At 33.1% G+C, this 23700-nt stretch overlaps 4 protein-coding genes across 5 annotated transcripts in view; 2 read left to right on the top strand and 2 right to left on the bottom strand.

The window, feature by feature from the left end:
• LOC113519979 (tRNA dimethylallyltransferase) overlaps positions 1–5854 on the top strand; it is a 323711-nt gene extending 317857 nt beyond the window's left edge. The window contains exons 6-7 of the mRNA XM_026905239.3: positions 5061–5271; positions 5475–5854. Of these exons, the coding sequence (XP_026761040.2) occupies positions 5061–5271; positions 5475–5795 (532 nt within the window). The 3' untranslated portion in view covers positions 5796–5854. The remainder of the gene's footprint in view (positions 1–5060; positions 5272–5474) is intronic.
• Positions 5855–5885: 31 nt separating this feature from the next.
• LOC113519982 (dimethyladenosine transferase 1, mitochondrial) lies at positions 5886–6995 on the bottom strand. Its single transcript, XM_026905244.2, has one exon. The coding sequence runs from the start codon at positions 6993–6995 to the stop codon at positions 5964–5966; it is 1032 nt and encodes a 343-aa protein (XP_026761045.2). The 3' UTR covers positions 5886–5963.
• LOC113519984 (cytochrome c oxidase assembly factor 3, mitochondrial) lies at positions 6995–7352 on the bottom strand. Its single transcript, XM_026905246.3, has one exon. The coding sequence runs from the start codon at positions 7259–7261 to the stop codon at positions 6995–6997; it is 267 nt and encodes an 88-aa protein (XP_026761047.1). The 5' UTR covers positions 7262–7352.
• A 1326-nt stretch (positions 7353–8678) lies between these two features.
• The window catches only part of LOC113519962 (F-box only protein 32), a 50036-nt gene continuing 35014 nt past the window's right edge, over positions 8679–23700 (top strand). Inside the window, exons 1-2 of one of the 2 annotated variants that reach the window (XM_052894070.1) lie at positions 8682–8908; positions 9080–9130. In XM_052894070.1, the coding sequence (XP_052750030.1) occupies positions 8808–8908; positions 9080–9130 (152 nt within the window). In that variant the 5' untranslated portion in view covers positions 8682–8807. Of the gene's footprint in view, positions 8909–9079; positions 9131–23700 lie in introns of both variants that reach the window. The other variant, XM_052894071.1, reaches the window with a different exon arrangement.

A 23700-nucleotide genomic window follows, 5' to 3' on the forward strand; every position in this document is an offset into this window, starting at 1 on the left:
GACCATCGACAATAGTAAAAATTATTATAAAAAATAAAGAAAAAAAGTTGCACAAAACCAAGATGGCGGGTGGGCAATGGCCGCGGTAGTGGCATCTGTTGTATAAAGTTGCGGTTGCTTAGGGTCTCGTGTTTCATGCGTGCTGTCTATTTTAATGCATAGTAATTAGCTTTGGTACTTAAATAATTAACTATTGACAATAAAAGATTTAGTAGTATAATATGGTGTTTACAAAACTCTGGGAGAAAAATTTTTAACAAAATCTACGACTAAATTTCTAGGCATAGATAATAATAATCCATCAAAATTCTGTATTTGGCGACTTGAATATATATATATATTTATATTTATATTGTATATATATTTATATTGTATATTCATCGATAGCTACTAAGTGCTTATAAAATTAATTAATCGACGTCATAGAACGTATATGTAATTTACACCTGTTAGATAGAATAAAGCACAGGTTGGCAATACTGATCTTGTCAAAAAAAGAATTATAATCTCTCAGATATGGCAACATTGTCTTATTAAAACATGGATATACAAACTTTTTACTAAAAATGATACTCTGCTATATCTCATTAATCAAATTTGTCTATTTTCTCTCGGTACTGTAATACTATTAGTAAATTAAAATTAAATAAAAACTACTATTTTCCTGTTGGCAACCTTATATCTAATAACCTAGATTATTTTAACATAGATGACATAGTAACAATATGACAGGAAAGCAAAATGTATAGAAAATTGAAAACGTCTTCATACTATTGCATATAAACACATCAAAAAGTCTAAGCAACACATACAAATTTCAATTTTACAATGTTCGCATAAAATCTTTAATATTTTCTTATTTATATTATTTTTTAATGCTTTTTTGATATTAAACAACAATTTTTTTTTAAATAATCTTAATTAACAATAATAACGAGTAAGTACTGTATCTACGTAGTACAATTACCTTTTTTGTTTGAAAGAATATACTTTTAGATTGATTACATAAAAAAAAATTATGTTAATCGGCTCAGTAGTTTAGTTTTTAAATCAAATTAATTGATTCGGCAACTATTGAAGTCGGAGTTTCTGTATGATAAAATCTTAAATAATTTTATATCAGTAAAGAAGTACTTACATTAAAGTAAAACGTATAAAAGTTTTTCTCCAATTCTAAACAAGAACACTGTGATCATTGTTAAGTGAGTTTCGATGTTTCCAATACGAGTCTTTTAACTGGAGATTAACTTTTAACCAGAGCGAGACTGTACAAAAGTCGATTGCTTGGGTACCTCTGTCCCATTCGTGTTTCAATAGTGAAACAGTTGTGTTTGCATGGCTGTGTTTCGGTTTGAAGGGTGGGATATGGCGTGAATTTACAGGGTACAAAGGAATAACACCCGAGTCCTCAGGAATGGTAACGCATGGGGGGTATCATGGGCGAAACAGTATACTCTGTTATGTCCATGGTACTGCTCATGTCTATAGGCGACGGTTATCACTTTCCATCAGGTGGGCCGTTAGCTTGTTTGCCATTCTAAGTTGTATAAAAAAAAAGAGATAGTGTTGTGCCTACTATAATACGATCACCACAGAGTTCTGGGAAAACAACGCTACTTCTTATAATATGTTTATTATAAGAAGTAGCGTTGTGATGATGAAAATTTATACAAAAAAATACTTTTATAGAAATTATTTGATCTCTCACCTTGGTCTATCTATGTGTATTTAATCTATTACACCTAGATATAGCGTACACAACATTGACTACAGATTACATGCATATAAATGTCACAATATAATTAATATAATAAATTAAATTTACAATTATATATTTATTATTATAAAATTCAAATATAAATATACATAAAACAATACCTAATAAACAAATGATATTTAATAATAAAAAACAAATTCATTTTTATTGAGGATCAAGATTTTTCATTCCACGAACATTTCAAGACCAGTAGCAAGCAGTGACCACAAAATACGGTGGGTACGTGGGTGTATTTTTACTGAGTACTTAGAATATAATGTATGCACATAAGTTCACTGCGTTGCTGGACCATACATTAATTTTAGCTAATGTCATACCTACATTGTATGACAATTGCAATTTTATTAATTAAATTAATCAATTAAATGAAATGGCAAAACCTTTCATTGATGAATTTTTATATCAAAAATATCCGCCTTTTTTATTATACAAACCTTAAGACCAAGACTAGCCAGTACTTCCGAACGCATACGACATCGTAACCTTCAAGAAAAGAGTATATTCCTTTTAAAAGACCGGCAGCATACCTGCAATGCCTTTGGTGTTGCGGGTGATCATGGGCGACAGTAGTCATTTACCATCAGGTGAGCTGTGTACTCGTTTACCCCCTGTGTTATAAAAAAAAGCTTATAATGATATTGACATGTTCTCGTACAATACGAAATCACTAAATAAAAAAATAATAATTAAAAAAATAACGAATGTCCACAGTCTCATTTGTTATTATGTAATCTGTGACATTTGTTTTATCCATGTTGTCTTTGGTTTAGAAAAACTTACATCTCTCTCTCTCTGGTTTGGTATAATATTAAGTGCACACATGTATCATTAAAATTGGCAATTATTAAAAGAATAAACATATATGTAATGTTTATTATAACAAACCCACTGCGCAAAACTCAATCAATACAAATTCTATCATCATTACATTTAGTTTCCATAAAAAATGTCTTTGCCTATGTAATTATTAAAAAAGTACAACCAATTTCAACCAAATTTTTCTTTTTGAAGTCGATTGAAAATAATGTCATTGGAGTATTTAATATTATTTTCCTCGGGAACTTGGCCCCTTGAAAACGCATATGTACTTGCAGACATCTCTTTGCGAATCTTTGTCCTGCATTGAGGGAGGGCACCAGACGATTCTAGGGTTGGCACGGCCTACTAGGAGGCTACCGAAATATGCTTATGAATAATGTCTAATCCTGTTTTTTCCACGCATGCATTATCGACTATCAAATTGTTTCAAAAATAGATTTTTATAAAACAAGGGGCAAAATTTATTTTGGTTCTACTGTATATTGCCATCTTATTTGTAAAATCACAAACAGATAACTCATATAGGTAATAAAAACCTAAAAATAGGTTTTTATGACCTGGTAAATCTAATCTAGACTAGTCGGTACAATATTTTTTTGTGCAACTTTGAATGGCAAAAAAGCTAACGGCTACCTAATAGAAAGTGGTAACCGTCACTTATAGACATGAACAGCGCCAAATTTTTTTTTTTTTATAAGCCCCATTGATATCTAAGCTAGTTAATAAAAAAAATATATTACATTTGATAGTGACGAGAAGATATTTAGGTCTCTCTCAGTATAATAACGACATAACGACAAATTTTTTTTCACATTGTTGAAAATATGACATTCTTTTTGTAGTCAAATTTATGAGACAACAAAATGGCGGGAAAAAATACGAACACAACAGCATTAAAATATTAGTCTCTTAATATATATTTTAATTAAAACGCCGCATGCAACTTGAAAGTAATTCCGAGATGGAGAGATAGCATTTTTTCATACAATTTGATATGTGCGAGTACAGCACAATTTAAATCCGATGTTTCGTCGCCGGCCATTACGACCCAGATAGAAGCCGGAACTAGCCAAAACGGTTTTATTAAGAAAGTAGTCTCGATATTTGATTTTGTATCGCCAACACTTAGCATCTGCTCTGCGTGACTGCAAACTATTGAAATTTGCATATCTATAATACTGAGTCTAGTACTACTAGATACTAGATAAGTAGTCTACTAATACTAGATATGTAAATTTACAAACCCACAGACTTGATCTTTTTAAATGTCTACTTACCTAATCGACATACCAAACTGAAACAGTTATAGGTAATTTTAGATATATTTATTTATACTTTGTCTACCGTAATGGAAATTTTGCCAGTAGATGCCATGCTTGGCAAGCAGATTGGCAATTGCAGTTAAGTTTTTGGTAATGTTTTAAGAGGGAGGCTGCTGTCCATTGTTCCACCAATAAGATCCCTTAGTCGCCTCTTACAACTACTTTTAGTCACGGGAAAGGAAGGAATGGCCCATTCTTGGCCGGGACCACACGGCATGAAATATATCAATATAATTATGTTTCAAGGTTCATTCCTGATGAATTCATCATGATGGGCTAACTGGCCTGTTTTCATTCTCATCTATCACCCTTCACTGGTGCTCCGCCAACGTATCCCGTTAGCGCAGGCGGGGTTACCATACCATTTTCACCCATTAAAAAAATATATAATTATGTTTATGTATATATTCTTACACTTAAATATTCATAAGGATAAAAAATGCACTTTAAGTCTACTCTTAAAAATATTAAGGGATTAACTCACACATGGCAATGAGAAAGGAGTTCCACAATCTGGCAGCATGAACGGTAAAGGATCCGCTTTAGCTAGGTTATTATAGTATAATATGTTATCATGAATTACTCATCTCCATTCAAAGGTTGCCTGGAAGAGATCGTTCTTAGCGATAAGGTCGCTTATTGTTTTCTCATTGTGATTATTTCTTGTAATTATTTATATTTATAATAAGTTTACTAGTGTAATCTTTTAGAGGAAACAATAAAGAGTATCTATCTATCGTGAAATTGTATTCAATGTTTTTATTTTTATTCTATTAAACACGTATCCAGCAACATACTTCGTACCCAAACTTGCATTAGAGACGTAGGCCAGAACTTAAATGGGATTGTACGGTTCAAATTAACCTCATGGGTTCCAATAAGTGGGCAAAAATCTCCCCCACTGGATGCCTACAATGGACAAAGTCGTCAAGACCGATCCAGGAACCGGTGACTTGATGACCTGGACGCATTTAAAAAGAACTGGCTTAAAGTAGCGTAGAATAGAAAATTTTGAAAGGCGATAGAGGAGAACTGCCCAGCAGCGGGACACCATGAGTTAATTAATATGAGATTAGATTTATTAAAAGTTTTCATGTTTTTTTCATGCAAACCAATGTGTAACCTTTCTATTTATTTTTCAGACCACCAGATTACACAAAAGGAATATTTCAAACGCTTGGATTCAAAGAATTTCACGATTATCTGATGCTTAATGAGGAACAGAAGGATACCGAAGAGGGCAAGAAATTACTGCAAGAAAGTATAGAAAATATGAAAACATCTACTAGAAGATACGCCCGGAGGCAGAATAAGATGATCAGAGGACGATTTCTGGAGCATCCATTCAGAGAGGTATTTTTAAATGCTTAAAACTGAAAAATTATTAAATCTGTTTAGCGCCATCTAGTAGTGAATAGCAGAATTTCATGTATATTATACATTAGAGCGCCCTCTAATGTTTAATGTACGTGTTATGTTAAACTGCCATCTATTAACAAATAGCAATATTCTATATTAGTTTCCATTCTTTCTTAACTAGATGTCACTTTTTATAGGTACCACCTATATACGAACTGGATACAACAGATATTACAAAATGGAATGAACTTGTTAAAAACAAAGCTTTTCACATTGTTGAAAGTTATTTAAATGGATCTCCATGTGATTATAAACCAATAGAAGTTATTATAGATGAAGATAAAAAGAAAATTGACGGTAACTCACGGAATTATTGTGATGTTTGTGAACGACTTATAATCGGGGACAAAACATATGAAATCCATCTTAAATCTTACAAACATATGAAAATATTAAAAAAGAAGAAAAAATTAGAAGAAAGAAATAAAGCAAGAGCAGAGCAGCAAAATTTTGATTGATGCATGCATGCATGCAGCATTAATTTGTTACCAATTTAAATTATTCTTATTTTTAATTATTATTATTAAGTTACTTATTATAAATAAATGTTATGATTAAAAGATTGTTTAATTTCAGTAATATTTATTTACCCCATAAAAGCTATCATCTATATTTACAAATAAATATTATTTATTTTTAACCTCATCTTTTGCGTCATCTACTTGTATTTTTGCTTTTGGTGCTCTGTTATCATAATTTTCAAATTCCGGATATATCTTAATGATCTCATTATATGCTTCACAGATTCTAGTAAATTCAGTATTAGTAATTTGGAAAGGCCGAGTTACTGGGTCTATATCAGCCATTTTATACATCTTTAAAGCAAACTCTTTACGAACATCTTCTGGAAATAATGTTTCTGCACCTCTTATGGAATACTTTTGCCTCATTGAAAATATTTGACGGACAACTTTCTCATACATTTTGAAGGGCAAGTTTGTTAATGGCTTTTTTATAGGTGTTAAAGTGACTACACCGACATCAACATCAGGCTTGGGAAGGAAAGCTGCACCAGATATATCAAATTTATAGTTAACATTGCACCAAGTCTGGCACATAACAGAGAGTCTACACCGCTGTTTATCCAAGATACGTGCCACCATTCTCTCTGCTACTTCTTTCTGAAATGTCAGGGTCATTCTTGTTCGCCCAAAAGCCCATGGTCCTTCTTTCCTTGAAATCATTTCTAACCAGCGTATGATTAATATTGTTGACACACTAAATGGTAAGTTACCAATCAAATTAACAGGTGGGGGTGATTCCATCCAATCAGTTTTAACATCTGAGGGAATAAATTGAGCTATGTCTGTCTTTAGTATATCACCTGTTATAATATCTACATCCACTTTATCCTTACATGCATCAGCGAGGAGTTCCAAAGATGGGATGAAACGGGGGTCTTTTTCAATAAGTATGACTTTCCGCGGCGCTTGGTTGATGATGGACCTAGTAATACCACCAGGGCCTGGCCCGACTTCACACACGACATTCCCTTCTATATGTCCAGCGGCACGTACTATTTTATCGATTAATCTCGGTTCCATTAAAAAATTTTGCGATAGTTCCCTAAGTGCGCGCAATTTGTAAAGCCTAATGACATCTTTGATACTTGGTAATGGTGGCAGTCGTATTTGTAATGCTTTCTTAGCCACCGCCATTACTGTTGTTGCACCTTAGCTGGTTCGTTGAAATCGTCAAGGAAAGTCTCCTGCTTCACTGCAAATATAGAATATAAATAAATGCCAAGAACTCCGGCGCCAATAGTCAAGCCCGTGTATCTGTTTCTCCTTGCAATCAACTCCAGCTTTTGTACGCGTTCACGATTCTTCTCCTCTATTATTTTCATATAATCCAGCTCCGCCTTCCGAAGCACTGGATCTTGCTTCCCTGTAGTGCTGATTTTTGGTTTGAATGAATCTCCCATAACGAATACTATTGTATTCACCAAAAATAACCTCAAAGCTGATTGAGCTAAGTAGTTGGTTAACAAATTGACATAAAATTAAAAAAAAAAACTAAGTGTGCCCAGCATTCAATTTACCACTAAAACCTGCAACATTGAAAAATGATAAAAAAAGATACTTCCTAAAACGGGTTTTTATTAAACAAAATTCTTTAGATAATAATATTTAAAGATAAGATATAATTTTTCTTAACTGAATTGTAAAATATACATTTTTAGGTCATTGGGATCGTACTTTTTTCATAATATCAAATGTTATACTTCCCGTCTCGCTTCCTCTCACAGATTAATTAATTGTTAAAAAGATATGTATAAATCAATTCATCACACACTCATTCATTCAAAACGCTCAATTTTGTGATTAATTGTTATATTACAATTGAGTAATGAATAGTATTTCTGAAATTCATTGTTTAAACAATTGTTACAATTTAAAAACCCGTTTAATCAACCATTGATTACTGTAACATTTATAAACTTGAATATGATTTGTGAGAGGACAGCTTGCCGTACTATCCTTTATCTATGGTATATGTTGTTTAACCTCTCTTTCATCCTCTACTTGCGTAGAAAGAGAATGTTGATTGCTATTCTTCATCTACCGGTATGACACGAGATGAAGTATACTACATATCTTTAGATAGTGTCTCCAATCTATGTATTATACTATATACTTTTATGTAATTATAAATTACTATAGGAATTTTATTGTAAATAAAATGAAACAATTTGTAAAAAATTAAATTCTTTGGAAATATTAAATTTTACGCTCTTAGGATTTATATATTATAATAATAAATAGACAATGAAATATTTAGATACGTACTTATACATCTTCAAATCAAAATATGAGAGTGAATATTTTATTTTGCTAAAATTGATACATTTAACATATTATAATATATCGTGTATGAAATCATAATAATATTTCAAACAATTGGAACTTCTATACTTAGATCTTAACCAAAATGTTGAAAAGCAACAAAAATGGAAACTTTGTTCTCGAGCAACTGCACCAAAGGACATTATTACTTTATAAGAACTGCACAACAGACTATTAGCTATAAAATTAATTGAAAGGAACGTAAAATGTCTAATATTCGGTATCTACCTTCTTAGTATTTTTTTTATGTCTGTCATTAAATTTATAAGTCGCACCCAATAATTTCCAATGCAATTCAACAACTAACTAATCTAGCAATTGATATTTAAGTGTATGTTAGATTTTATTTATTAACAGTTGGTCAGCTGTTTCTGACATATGCTGCAAAAATCAACAAAACAAAAACAAAGACATGCGCGCATCTGTCTTATTCTAAATAATGCCTCTCACTCTTATACGTTGTTTGCATTGAATTGGAGAACTCGCAACACCGCATCGTTGCGTCGAAACGAAACATCAACCAAAGCAAATGCGACCGTCTGTTTTGCGTAGTCGACGTTTGTCCGTGCGGTTTGGAGGACCGCTCTTGTTTTGAAGTTTGTTGTGATTTGTGTTATAAACAATATGCCTTTCATTTCAAAAGACTGGCGATCACCAGGTGAAGAGTGGGTTAAAACCGAAGAGGGATGGGAAAAGAAGAAAGTATTGGAGTGCACTTCACAGAGGTAAGTCTATGGACCAAAACAACATATTGTTCTTTGTTCGCGTTGAATTTAGCGCATCCAAATAATAACATACAATGCATCAAACTAATTCCTACTAGTTTTTCAATGCTTAGTTTAGTTTAATATCTTATATTTTTGTGTTTTATGAGCATCTTGTGTTTTGTATTGCAGATATCCTGCTCTAACTAACTATAATAACACTGACGATAGCCCTCAGAAATGGTAAGTGACGGTGTCGTATTTTACGTATTCATATTAGCATTTTATTGTCGTATTATAAAATTGCTCTCGATCAGCTGTTTCTGTGTTGCATGCAACCTGTATTGATTTTCTTGCGCGTGTATGCCCTTCAACTCAACACTGCTGTATCTATGTGAGGCAATAATAGGCATCTCGGTGAGTTAGGGATGTGTTTACTTTAATTTCAAGGACTTTGTAGATATTATTTTTGTATTTAGTAAGAATAGGAAGAAAACGGTTTAGGTATTTGTGTTATTTCTGTATCACAATTTCGATAGGTATTTACATGTACATCAATCAAAATAAACCCTAAAAATATTTAAAACAACGTCTCGGTAGCTACCTATCGGGTTGATAAGTATCTACAAAAGTATTTTTTATATTATGCTTAGGTCCCTACCTACTTACTCGCTTTTGCTCGGAACATCGTACCTACCTGTAGATTTTGGATTCAAATAACCACATTTATTATACACCATATTTTAAGTTAAACTTCCAGGAACACAACTGTACCTATTACAAAACGCCATTCAAGTTTATGGAGTACTTTTTGCATGAATCCGACACAAAAAATTCTAAATAATAATATTTATTTTACCTTGTTTTGCTCTTATTAAGATTTGTGATATCAATTTGTCTCTAAGGAAGGAGCTTTTTATTTTAATACATATATAATAGGTATAAAACTTTCGTACCTAAGTTGATAGACATTATGTTTTAATTTAAAAAATAACCGGATTGACTTAATAAGTCCATAACTTTCAAGTCATTCGATTATTTTTATAATTAAATTACGTTGTGGCTCAGGTTGTAACAAGAATTATGATGCTCAATTGCATGTCAGTTGGTAATAAATGCCTACACGTAAGCACCTCTATTAAAATTGGCAAAAAAAAAACAAAAAATGCATACCTATCGTGTTCGCGCCAATAATTCGTGCAGTATCTACATAAGAAATTTTAAATTATCGCCACATTATAATATTTTCAACCGAATAATTAAAAAATTTCAGTTTATTTTGTTAGGTACTTCATGTACTCTATCTATGAATAATGATTGTAACGTATATATGTATATATAGGTACAAGTAAACGCTTACTTGTAAAAATACTATTTTCTCAAACATGCTTGGAAATGTGACCATTATTTTGTCAATCTTCTTCGAGATAAATCAAAATTGCCGTACTGGCCAGAGACATGCGGGCAGCGACCGGCAAAAGTTGTAGGAAAATGCATATCTGTCGTGTTTTGCGGCCAGATAAATTACTATGTAAACTTATATCTGTCTTGTAATTTAAAAATGGAATGACCTTTTACTTCGAAACATGGCTACCAAGCAGGTAACTAATAAAAGGTTTTATTTAAATTTCGAACTGGCTTGCAAATAGAAAGCTGTTTATTGAAAAAAAAACAAAGGAACATTATGACGCGTGAAAAATTATTATTGTTCGTTATTCGTCATTGAACTTAAAAAGTAAAATTGTATTTTTGATTTCCGCGCATTGTTTGAGAAAAATACTATACAAACCTTGGCCACATCCAGGCATTGATGGACTCACGTATGTGTGCCTCGGCTGCGCTTCGGCCCACATTTGCACGTTCGTCCATCAATGCCTCAGTTGCTGGTCGCTGCAGTAATGTACTATTTACAAGTTAAAATTTAATCCAAAAAGAAGGAGTTTCTCTATTCGGTTATATATATATATATATATATATATATATATATATATATATATATATATATATATATATATATATATATATATATATATATATATATATATATATATATATATATTTTATGTTAAAATATTTTTTATTTAAAAAGATATTTACAGATTGGTCCTATAAAAATGTTATCTAAATCTGTTCAGTAGATTAATTTTTAGACGAAAATAACTAATTTCGTCACAATTGAAATAGTTTTTTTTTTTTTTTTTATTTGAGGAACACAATCTTAAATTATTACAGAACTAAACTGTTAGTTAGTTCAAAGTAAAAAAATTATACCAACAGCACATAAAACTCCATCACATACAAATGTACAGCAAACAAATAAACCGAAGGCACGGAAATTAAAGATTTCGCCGTCCTAAAAACCCGGTTAGCAGTAGCCCCCAATGATAAGATAAACTAATAGACCGCTAAATCGGATTGAATTGGTAATCTAATGGCGGAGACCGAGATGGGGGGCTAAGCCCGGATACACATTGTAAGACAATGCAGTCTACACTGAAGCAACATTCTCTATTTTTAAATTTAAAATTTCAATTTGATATAACAGCGGAATCATAATTCTAAGGACCGATATCACCAGGGGGAGACTTTGTACAAAAGTCGATTGCTTGGGTAGCTCTGTCCCATTCGTATTTCCACCGTGAAGTAGTCGTGTTTGCATGGCGATGTTTCGGTTTGAAGGGTGGGATATGGCAGTGAATTTACAGGGTACAGAGGAATAACACCTTAGTCCTCAGGAATGACAACGCATGGAGGGTATCATGGGCGAAACAGTATACTCTGTTATGTCCATGGTACTGCTCATGTCTATAGGCGACGGTTACCACTTTCCATCAGGTGGGCCGTCAGCTTGTTTGCCATTCTGAGTTGAATAAAAAAATTCTAATAGTTTTATATCAAAATTATTTATTTATTTATTTAACACTTTATTGCTTTATCTTGTTGAATAATTTTCAATAAATACAGTGTAATATAAAAAGTGCTTATGTTTCATGTCGTTATGTTTGTGGCTAATGTTTTGCGGGGCAAAAAAGTTTAAAGTTTTATTTAGTTACAGTTAGTCTTTATCGACGAAAACTGCAGACGTATTAGACACATCATACAGTTTAAGTGACCAGTTCATCACGTCGATGGGGCTGAGCTGTCCACCATTATACAGCTGGCTAATTTTAAATTCATTTAATTATGAAAACATCGTAAATTGTGATCTGCAAACCAAAAATAGAGTTGAAATTACAATTTCACGGTAGTATTTTTTTTTTTACATGAAACAATCGATTTTAATTCTGACAAAATAAGAGCGGAACCATCGTGAAAGCAAATACAAAAAAGAGTAACTCAAATCGGCCGGAAAATCGGTCTATACAAAATAGAGGGAAAAAACGCGCTCTGAGGTACAGCTTTTGTAATGTCGGTTAAATTATTAGTTATCTGAAATAGGTGACTTAGTTTAATTCTAATAAAACAAGTATGGGACCACGGTGAAAGTAAATACAAAAAGAATCAAGCAAATCGGCAAGAAAATCTCTGTATTCAAAATAAAATTTAAAAAAATGCAGTGTACTATTAACCTTCTTTCGTAATGTTGATTAAATGAATAATTACCTAAAATAGATATCATGTTTATATTAAATTATTTGAATCTAATAGAAAATGATAAATAAAACTTAATCCCAAGACGCGAGCACATTCTCTTTAGTGGAATATAGGTCATACTATTAGATTAGGTCAAGTGTACACAGCTCTGAACAAATTTTACACAGATAGAGGAGGGTTTTTTAAATGGATGATAATGGAATGGAATGGAAGCCCTGCCTTCTCTATCGGGATACACTGACGGGTCACCAGTAAGGGATAATAGGTGATGATGAAGCAGGTCAGTTAGCATATCATGACGAATTCACGAGGAAACAATTACGATGATTTTCGGGGGAAAATTGTTTTTTTTTTTTATTGTACTACCGCGTGGAAGTCGTCCTGACAGGGAATATTGCTAGCAATGCGATTGCTAGTTTTAAACACAAATTTGATGTTAAAATTACATAATATATGCCGTTTAAAAATATTACAAGTGTTAATTAGTCTCGTTCCTAAAATACTAAGCTCCATTTACGGGCCTGATTTCGGTACACATAAAAACACGAAATTGAGTCCGAAAATTTGGAATTTCATTTCATGGTAGACCTCCTGATCTGCTTTTGCCCCTCACTGGTGCTTCACCAGCGTAAACCGACCGCGCACGTGGAGTTATTTCATTATCATTCACTAAAAAAAACGGATGTAAGAATACAATTGGAGAAAAAAAAAATATTCAAAAGGAAAGTCACGACCTGCAGTAATGAGGAAAACGACACGAGGAAAATTAAATTTAGTACGATCACTAGCAAATGAAGCAAACGTAATTATACAGGGTTGGTTAGACGTAATGGATTAACCAAAGGGAAACCCAGTATAATAGTAAAGTATTCATGCAACTGAATAATTTGCCGCAAGAGTCATCGTTGAAATCTCAGTATTTCTTACCTTTTTTTTAGTTTTTAAATCGTATTAATATAATATATGAGAAAGTTTATAAAGATGTATGGATGTTTATTACTATCTCACGCAATAGCTACTAAAGGGATTGTTAGTAATGCGGGCTACCAGTCCCATTGCTAGCAGTATACCCTGTCAAGTCGACCTCCGCGCGGTTCCCCCTGGAAACCATCGTGCTGAGTTCCAGGTGTATTCATCACGATGGGCTGGCTGACCTGCTTTTTTCTTTATTCACCTATCATCCCTCACTGGTTGCGTAGTTATCACTCCATTCATCATCCATTGAAAAAAATAGCTACTGGAAGAGTTCGAATGAAATTTGATATCTACATAGATAGATAGATAGATAAACACTTTATTTGAGTCATCTATGACACACGTAAATTTACAGCAAAATTCATACAATTAAATAAAATTCATAATTATATAGATAAAATACAAAAATATATTTTCGCCATGTGTGTCGCAGTATTTTTTTTTTTTTATATAACTTGGAATGGTAAACAACCTGACGGCCCACCTGATGGAAAGTGGTAACCGTCGCCTATAGACATGAGCAGTACCATGGACATAACAGAGTATACTGTTTCGTCCATAATACCCCCCATACGTTGTCATTCCTGAGGACTCAGGTGTTATTCCTCTGTACCCAGTAAATTCACACCAATCTCACCCTTCAAACCGAAACACAGCCATGCAAACACAACTGCTTCACGGTTGAAACACGAATGGGACAGAGATACAATCAAGCAATCGACTTTTGTACAGTCTCCCTCTGGTATGGATTACTAGGTAGGTTGTATCCTAACTTAATATGATTCACGCGGATGAAGCCGCAGGATACAGCTAGTGAATGATAATAGAATGCTTATTCCGCCTGCTCTATAAGTATATGCTGGCGAGACACCAGTGAGGGATGACAGACGTGAGGATGAAAAAGAAAGAGATCAGTTGGCTGATTATGACGAATTTATCAGTACCGTGTATGTCCCGGTATAGAATAGCCCACCCCTTCCTTACCCGTGGGTGTCGTAAGAGCCGACTAAAGGAGTTTATAGTGAAGGGATTAGCAGCAGCGATCCTTTTAAAATATCACCAAAAACCAAACTGTAATTGCCGATTCTTCTGCCAAACTTGGCGACTACTGGTAAAACCCCCTATGGGGGGGGGGGGGGGGGGAGGGTGGAAGCTGTGTTCAGCAATGGACAGTAACAGCTGATACAACAACAATGGTTTCCACACAGGACGGCGTATAGATCAACCTCGTTACTAACTTTGTGTTGTCACAAAGAAAATATAAAATATCAGATTCAGAATCACAAGTGTATGAAAAGAACTTTATCAATCCCTCTAATTTTTGCTTAGTTAGAAATAAATTTGCAATTCTAAATACAATAACAAAGTAAGAAACAAAAAAAAAAAAACAATAACTGTGTAACATTTTGTAAAATAAAAAACAATTATTAAAGAAAACTGCTGACACAGTCAAATAAAAAGAAAAGAAAAGAAACGTATTTGAATTAAAATTGATATTCTTTCCGCCCACACGTGGACGAGAAATTAAATTATTGGATGACTCAAAGCTACCTCCAACCTTTTAAAATAAAATATCCTAACAGGAAAGATATTTATTTTTAACTCCTTTATAACAAGCTTTGGTTTACTTTGATTTTTTTTTCTTTTTTTTTTTTCCTAAAGAGTAGCTAACGTATTCTGTTTTAGAGATTCAGTAGTTAACTGTAATAACTCGTTTTAGGTTGATTAAAGTTATGCGTAATTACGTTATGCTCTAAATTCGTTTGCCAAACAATGTTTAGCATTTAACGCCCAGTCGATTGTTTCCACATTATACATTTAGATTGCGGTCTTAGTTTAGAAAGCGTGTAAAAGGACCAATATAATTTACATATTTTTCACACTAAAAACGTCGTACGTTTCCTACCGATGAGTGCCAAAAAACATACCAAAAACTGACATAAAGATTGAACACGATTGAAAGAGGCATGACGTATAATTTTATTTTAAAAGTCTCAATTAGACACTGTCAAAAATGTCGTCTAAAGAGTCGTGGAATTGATTTAAAATTAGAAGAGGAACGGCGCTATTTTTCGGTGTTACAAGTAATAGTCACAGTTTAATATCCTTATTCGATCACAGACTAATGAAGATTTCCAAAGTGGTTTTTTTTTTTTTTTTTGCAGAAAGACATTGTCTGTGACCACGTAGTCTCAATCTATCGCTCAATTTTCATATGTGGTATAGTGTAAACAATATACTTCAGAGAGTAAAATACACAAGTACAGTGTATTATAGCCTTCATACGCTGATGCAGTGCAGTTTAAGACTTTGGTAACGTACCCCACGTGCCAATGATTGCACTATTGATATTACCATTGAAACGGAAACGCAACGCACGCACTATTGCCTCACGGTAGTTGATAAGGCGGTATATTACACAGATGCTAGGGTCGATTCTATGGTCCTAATCTCGAAATCTCTTAAAAGTTAAAATTTCAATTTAATATCATGGTGAATTTTTTATTGAATTTCTAATACATTAAATCAAAATCAAATACAAACGCAGTGTAGGTAGACCCCCCACTAGATGGAGTAACAACCTAAAATGCATTACAGGGAGTCAGTGGATGCAGGTGGCTCAGGACCGTTCTTTATGGCAGTTTATGGGGGAGACTTATTTCCGGCAGTGGACATGTATTTTTTTTATGCAACTTAGAATGGCAAATAAGTTAACGGGCCACCTGGTGAAAAGTGGTACCATTCGCCAATATATATGAACATGGTACTGGACATAACAGAGTATACTGTTTCGCCCATGATACCTCCCATGCGTTGTCATTCTTGAGGACTAAGGTGTTATTCTTCTGTACCTTGTAAATTAACTGCCAAATTCCATACTCTAATTTCAAAAAAGTGCGAAGCCAGTACTGGTCGCTAGTGTTCCATAGAATTTCATTTGTCATATATAATTCCCATATATGTATGGAAATCGTAAATGATATTTATCTATAAATAGTAACTGTCTTTTAGGATAACGTACATACTAAACTAAACCCATTAATTTTGGTCAATCAATTACTCACAGATTGTTCAGTATGTTAGACATAATAAGATTGTTTCACATAGATCTAAGACGTGGGGGATCCATCTACGCATTAACATTTGTAAATTGGACATATTAATCATCGTCTTGGCATTTGAACAGCTATTCCGCTTCAGTAATTCAATCGTACGCAACTTTATTTTGTTTATGACTTGGTACACGTGACCAGGATAAAAAGTAGTCAATGCTCTATGCCATGCTACATGTGTAGTACATTTTTTAATGATTGGTTAAGCTGTCAAAACGCTAAGAAAATACCTGTATCTGTGCAAAAAAGTATCAGGGATTTTGTATTTTTTTTTATTTGTGATAATGATATGGCAACCCCGCCTGTGCTATCGATATACGCTGGCGGGGCACCAGTGAGGAATGACAGGTGACGATGAATGCAGGTCTTTTAGCCCATCGTAATGAATTTCACTAGAATTAACCACGATAGTTTCCAGGGAAAGCCGCGTGGAGGTCGACCTGATAGGGTGTGTTGCTAGTAATGGGAAAATTACACCCCATTACTAACAATCCCTTTCCCCTGGGATTTTGTATTTAGGTTTTTTAATAACTTAAGTGATTTCGTGATTTCTTTTGTGAAAGCACAAAATCATGGAGGATTCTAATTTTTTAATAAATAATTACTAAAAACATTTAGTGTAATGTAATAAAATGTAAAAAAAATATATGAATAAAAATATAAATAAATACATTTGTGAAATAACTTCAAAGGATACGTACTCAAATTAATTATAACCAAAACTATAAAAATCAATTCAGAATTGACGAAGATAATGCGTAATACACAAAGGAATCGAAAATCTCCATTCTTGTCACTTAAAAAGTCCTAAAAACTTATATAAATGCTGTAGATAACGGTGTAAAATATAATAAAATAATAATATATAATATAAAATGTCACAAACATAATGAGTATGCAATCCTAATGACGCATTAACCAAATTCGGTCTAAATCGGTGTTTATATAGTCTCGTTTCGCAGTTCGTTTGCCTCTACGTGCCGAAATTAGCATACATTAACCCCATACAAATGTTTCTCGTATTTGTTACGACGAGTCTACCTGTCCATGTTCAGTCAAATATAAATATATAAACAATTTATGGACTTCAATGCTTGTAAATAGTATGCATTTCTATCTTCTACACATATTAAGTTTCTATTATCAGTTTTAGCTATTTGTGGGACTTAAAAAAAAGGTCACAATTCCACTGGGTATAAATTTTTTTTGTGTATATTATACGACATTTAAAGCATATCTAAACCGATTTTGGTAAATATTTTGCATTTGATATCTATTTCTTCCGTCTTAGTACGATTATAGCGGTTATTTTTTGTGCACAGCAAAATCCTGATTGTCATTCAACCAAAGATTTCGCTATTCACCCCTCTACATTTGATATACGAATCCGCGTTCTAAATTCAAATATTTTAAATAAATGTGTCTATGAATCACGTTCTCGTCCTTTGGCGCATTTTATTTAAAATAAATATAGTGCTACGGTCAATGTAAATTTTGTGACAATTGAAGTCAATGTTTTTTACGAACAGAAATCTATTTGTGGAAAATAAAGTTCGCTCGCGGTCGAGACACTAGACAGTACGTTCCACCAGACAGTAACGTTCCGTTTTTCTTGGAGAAAATTCTATTTTTTATCTACTTATATACCAAGTCACTTACGGAATATGCTGAGTGCCAAAGACCTCTACCTTTTCAACTTTCTTCCTCTTTCTTTTACCAGAGGGAGACTTTGTACATAAGTCGATTGCTTGGGTACCTCTGTCCCATTCGTGTTTCAACTGTGAAGCAGTTGTGTTTGCATAGCTGTGTTTCGGTTTGAAGGGTGGGATATGGCGTGACTGGCATTTACTGGGTACAGAGCAATAACACCGGAGTCCTCAAGAATGGCAACGCATTGGGGGTATCATGGGCGCAATAGTATACTCTGTTATGTCCATAGTACTGCTCATGTCTATAGGCTAAGGTTACCACTTTCCATCAGGTGGCCCATCAGCTTGTTTGCCATTTTAAGTTGTATAAAAAAATTCTTTTAGTTATCTACTTTACGTGTTAAGAAACTCGGAGTATAAATCAAGGTTTATTAAAGCAAAGCCGCGAGCTTGATGACATTTCTCATGAACAATTTCTATACGATCTTTCAATCTCTATTCATCTTTTTGAAATAAATTTGCAATAATACTCTTTAGTATTATCTACTTTCATCAAGTTCCTTTTAGTTACGGCGTAGGCGAAGGAAACTGAGTGATAGATAGATAGATAGATACTCTTTATTGTTTCCTCTAAAAGATTACAACAGTAAGCTTATTATAAATATAAATAATTACAAGAAATAATCACAATGAAAAAACAATGGGTGACCTTATCGCTAAGAGCGATCTCTTGGTTGGATCGAAAGGTTGTCTTCCAGACAACCTTTGAATGGAGATGAGTAATTATAAACAATTTGGTGGGAGGCACGATGAAAAATTTTGTTAGTTCTAAAATATGGGAGATGTGATACATATAATAATATAAATAATATTTATTAAATATTATCCCTACCCATTATATTTATATACATATACCTACACACACACACACACACACATATATATATATATATATATATATATATATATATATATATATATATATATTGTGAGTGATATTGGCCTCCTTACATCATCCCTTATTTATAATTCATCTCTCGCATACACGCTAGTTTTGCAGTTTTGATTTCTTTCTCAAAATACTAGGTACGTACTACTCTATCTATTCAGTCATCCTTTTGAACCTTAATACATTCTAAGGTTACAAATATAAACTCCATCTACATGTCACGTTCTTAAGCTGCTGAAGCGAAGCCTTATCAATTAATCGATCTTAGGAGGAGCATTACGTCATCATGCCATAAAAAATATAACTATAATAACATTCGATTGAATAACCGTAGCTATACAAAATGAAATCGTAATCATTGACTTTCTTTTAAGGAATCTTCTACCAAAAATACTGATTAATTTTTCTAAAGAGAGTTGAAAAAGACTAAAAATTTTGAATTTTCCGATGCTGACATGGTGTGGTTAGTTGTGATGTTGATATTGATGGGAATATTTTTTTTATCGTTTTTCCAACCATGTTTTTAGAGGAAAATTATATCTCGCCAATAGAAGACTTCCTTAGAAGAATTCTGATAACTTCATTTACTCTCTGTATGTGAATATTGTCGGCTCATCAAATCATCAAAATGTTCAACAATAGATAAATTTAGACATATCTGTCGTTACTTACTCGAATCTTATTTTATCATATAAATCAATATTTTGACAAACAGCAAACGGTTTACTAGTGAAGAGGTATTTTTTTTTATCAAGGAAAATACTTGTAAAATTCAGAAATATTAATTATATTTATTATCTTCTATTTAATAAAACTCTCACTCATTGACAGATAACGAACACACAGCCTAGCTTATCTAGAATCACGAAAACTACATAAATTCCTTATATAGTGTAGTTGAAATCTAAAATAATGATCGGATAGACCGTACCAGAGGGGAGAGTAAAGAATCTTCGAAACTGGCATGTATGAGACGAATCATAGACTTGGATGAAGCAAGATATGTATGTAATGTATGTAGAAAGGTCGTCGCTTACCCCATGACTTGGTGAAAGTAGTTAGGTAGTGCTAAAAAATGTTTTCTGCAAATTATTTCAAAATAGGTTAATAAATAAAAGTTGAAAGATCGTACGGAAATTTTCCATGAGGAACCTCATCAGACACGTAATTTTAAATATAAATCTTTATTTATGCCCAGAGTTTTTAACACGCAGTGTAAATAGAACAAATTGTCGACATTTTTAAGGCGACGCTACAGTAGTAGTTAGTAGTAATTTGGCCTTGTTCTCTCAGCTTTTATTAGTAAAGTCACATAAATTATTTATACTCATTATTTATATCCACAAATGACTTGACGTCTTACGAAAAAGCTATTATGTTATAGTGTTGATTATTTAAAACGATTACATTGATGGCCAGCGCAAATGACAGATGTTTTGTATCCTGGCAAAATTGCCCTTTATAATTGCCACGTCTTGCTTTATAAATCCGATAAGAGACAATCCTTGGCGTTAATTTTAATTTGATTACCTTAAAGTACATACTATAACGTACCTGTACCACGAGAAAGGGCGTAAACATTTTGTTGCAGAGACTACCCATTGTCTCCGCAAGCCTATAGGGAGAGACTTTAGTTTGTCTAATCATTACAAACAGACCATGTTTTAATACCAAAGTCCCACAATTTTTTTTGTTGACTAAAGTATATTGTTGAAATGGTTTATTGACCTGGTGTTTTACTAATGATACCTGAAGTTTTGGATACAATCTTGGCGGTTTAGAGAATAGAAATCTTATAACTGACTCAGAATGAAAAAAGATAATACCTTGTATTTCAAAATAATTTTCTCGATTCATTCTATTTTCGACTCACATTTCTTTGAAAAAACATGTACAGTTTTACAAGTAGAATATTCCCTTAAAAGAATGCTAATGATTTCGATTTTACCTTGTACTTTGGGATACATATTCGTCCCACAATTCAGTATAAATTACAAAGCTACATCAACTAGATTATTACACTGGCTATCATTCTTCAAGGCAAAAGACATTTATCAATATTTGTTCGGCGCCAGAGCATTAGACGATTGGAAAAATTTAGGCCAAGCCCACACCTTTTAACCTTTCATGCGCACCCTTAAAAGCCTGGAAGTAGTGGCAATTTGGCGAAACGCACTATAATATTTTAGTACGTATTGTTTAAAGAAACGTTACTAGCTTTGATAAGATTTTGTTTATAAACAATGTAATTCATATCTAATCTTGCAATCTTAATAACATCTACATGTATATGTAATTGTCTTTAATACTATTATTATATTAATAATCGTCATATCTACGATATGCTTGCTATATCTTACTTCGAATAGATGTTCACTGAACATGATAATGATTTTATAATTTGCACGAAATGTCGTGTGTGTATACCAATTATCATTGTACAACTTTCGCCTTATTTAAAACATGTACCTATATTGTTCGAAACGAATTATTATATGAAAATAATATTTCACTTTTTCATAGAAACATCCTTTACTTTCCCAAAAAGGAAACCGTTTTGCTCAAACCAAAAACTAAAAACAGTACACGATCTGCATAGGTAATCCGAACATTTATGAAGTTTAGGCTGTGATTCAGTCTTGGGATCTTAAACAACAGTCAAACTGTAAATCCCACAAATAGTATTATTATTCATAACGTAGCTCGTACATTCGGATTCGGGCAACTTTTAGAAGACGTGTATTCTAAATCAGCATTGAAATTGTTGTGTTTGTTTGCTAATATTATAACGTTTCTTACTTTAGTTTAATCTATACCCAAACTCTTATCACATCCTCATCGACTTCTTAGATTTATGTTTATAAATCTAGTTATTAGTGATTGATGGGTTCCACCCACTCACTTGTCTTCGCTCATAAATCAATGTTGATTGGTTAGTATATGGAAATTTGTGATCTATGTTTATGATATCAATAAGATTCTTGTAGATTATTTTAATGTATTTATGTATAATATTTGTTACTCCGATTATTTCTTTATATTCGGGTAAATGTATTCGAGTTCACTGGAAGAAATCTCTTTTAGAGATAAGTTCGCCTTTGCTAACTTTCTTACTAATTTGTTGTTATTACTGTATGTTTTAGTGTTATAAAGAATATATATATATATATATATATATATATATATATATATATATATATATAATATAATAAATTACTACAATAATTTTGTATGAAATTGAGCATAGAGATAACATGGACGATGGCCTTATGATGGGTATAAGCTGTGTGACGTCATCAAAAAACTTCACGTAAATTTTGTGGCGTGTGTCTGGAAAATATAGAGCGATACTGCGGACGCTTGCTAGCAGTTTATGTGAACTTGAAATAATCTACATATTTATTAGGTCACGGTTTCTGAATCAGGATGTGCGAATCGAGGAATCATAACGGATGATATCCGTGGTTCGTTAATTCGTTTAAATACTAAAATGTAGTTAATATGCATCCTTATTGCTTAGTTACATGTTCAAATAAACCTTTACTCCTAATACAAATTATTTTTTTAAATAACAAATTTGACACACAGGAATACTGTTCGTATGATGATAAGCAGATTGAAAACACGTGAAGACATTTTGAGCTTTCCAAAACTCGTCCTAATAGGGCATATTGCTAGCAATGGCCATAAATCGATACGCTAGATCCCAAAGTATCTCTTTTCCTCTAGTAATTCCTGAAATTTCTTCGTCGGCATCTATATTATCTTAGGGCCTACCATGAAATATTTTCCGAAATTTCGGGGACGAACGAAATAGAAATTTGATGTTAAAATTACATAAGACATGCCGTTTAAAAATATTAAAATATCGTTCTTCTGGACTATTAGGATAGGATTTATGATGAATGAAACCTTAAGCTCCATTTACTAGGTCGATTTAGGTACGAACAAAAACACGAAATTGAGCCCGAAAATTCGGATTTTCATTTCATGGTAGACCCCCTGAAGGGTTATGTGTACAACATTTCAGACTTATAGCTCCAATTAGTTTTGCAACAACCCTTTCTTTACTCATAGTAAAGATAATACGAGGTCTGTCCGGAAAGTTCGTATAAAAGTGTTCTGGAATGCGAGAAAGAGGAGTGGGGAGGCCAGGTAAGCGCAGGACCCCTTCCTTATGTCCCTAACAATGCTTCAGTTCTGGTCTGACCGCCGTGCGGTGCGAACTGGCTTGTCACGCCATCTGTGAAGTTACCTCTTAACGAAACCCCGTCGGCATGGAGCCCGCTTCCGTTGAAGAGCAGCGCGTCGTAATCAAGTTTCTCTCGAAACTCGGCAAGAATGGCCGTGAAATTTTTGCCGATCTAATTCGATAAGACATCCGGGGAACCACGAACAAAAAAATCAAGAAAATCCCGCTCAAATGTCAAGACAATGTTGATTGTTTTTTTCGATGTTCGGGGGATTGTCCATCAAGAATTCGTCCCTCCAGGCCAGACAGTTGATGGAAAATTCTACGTCGATGTGCTCAGA

The sequence above is a fragment of the Galleria mellonella genome, unplaced genomic scaffold, assembly GCF_026898425.1.
Source record: "Galleria mellonella isolate WM207_F2 unplaced genomic scaffold, CSIRO_AGI_GalMel_v1 utg19, whole genome shotgun sequence".
In the NCBI taxonomy this organism is placed as follows: domain Eukaryota; kingdom Metazoa; phylum Arthropoda; class Insecta; order Lepidoptera; family Pyralidae; genus Galleria; species Galleria mellonella.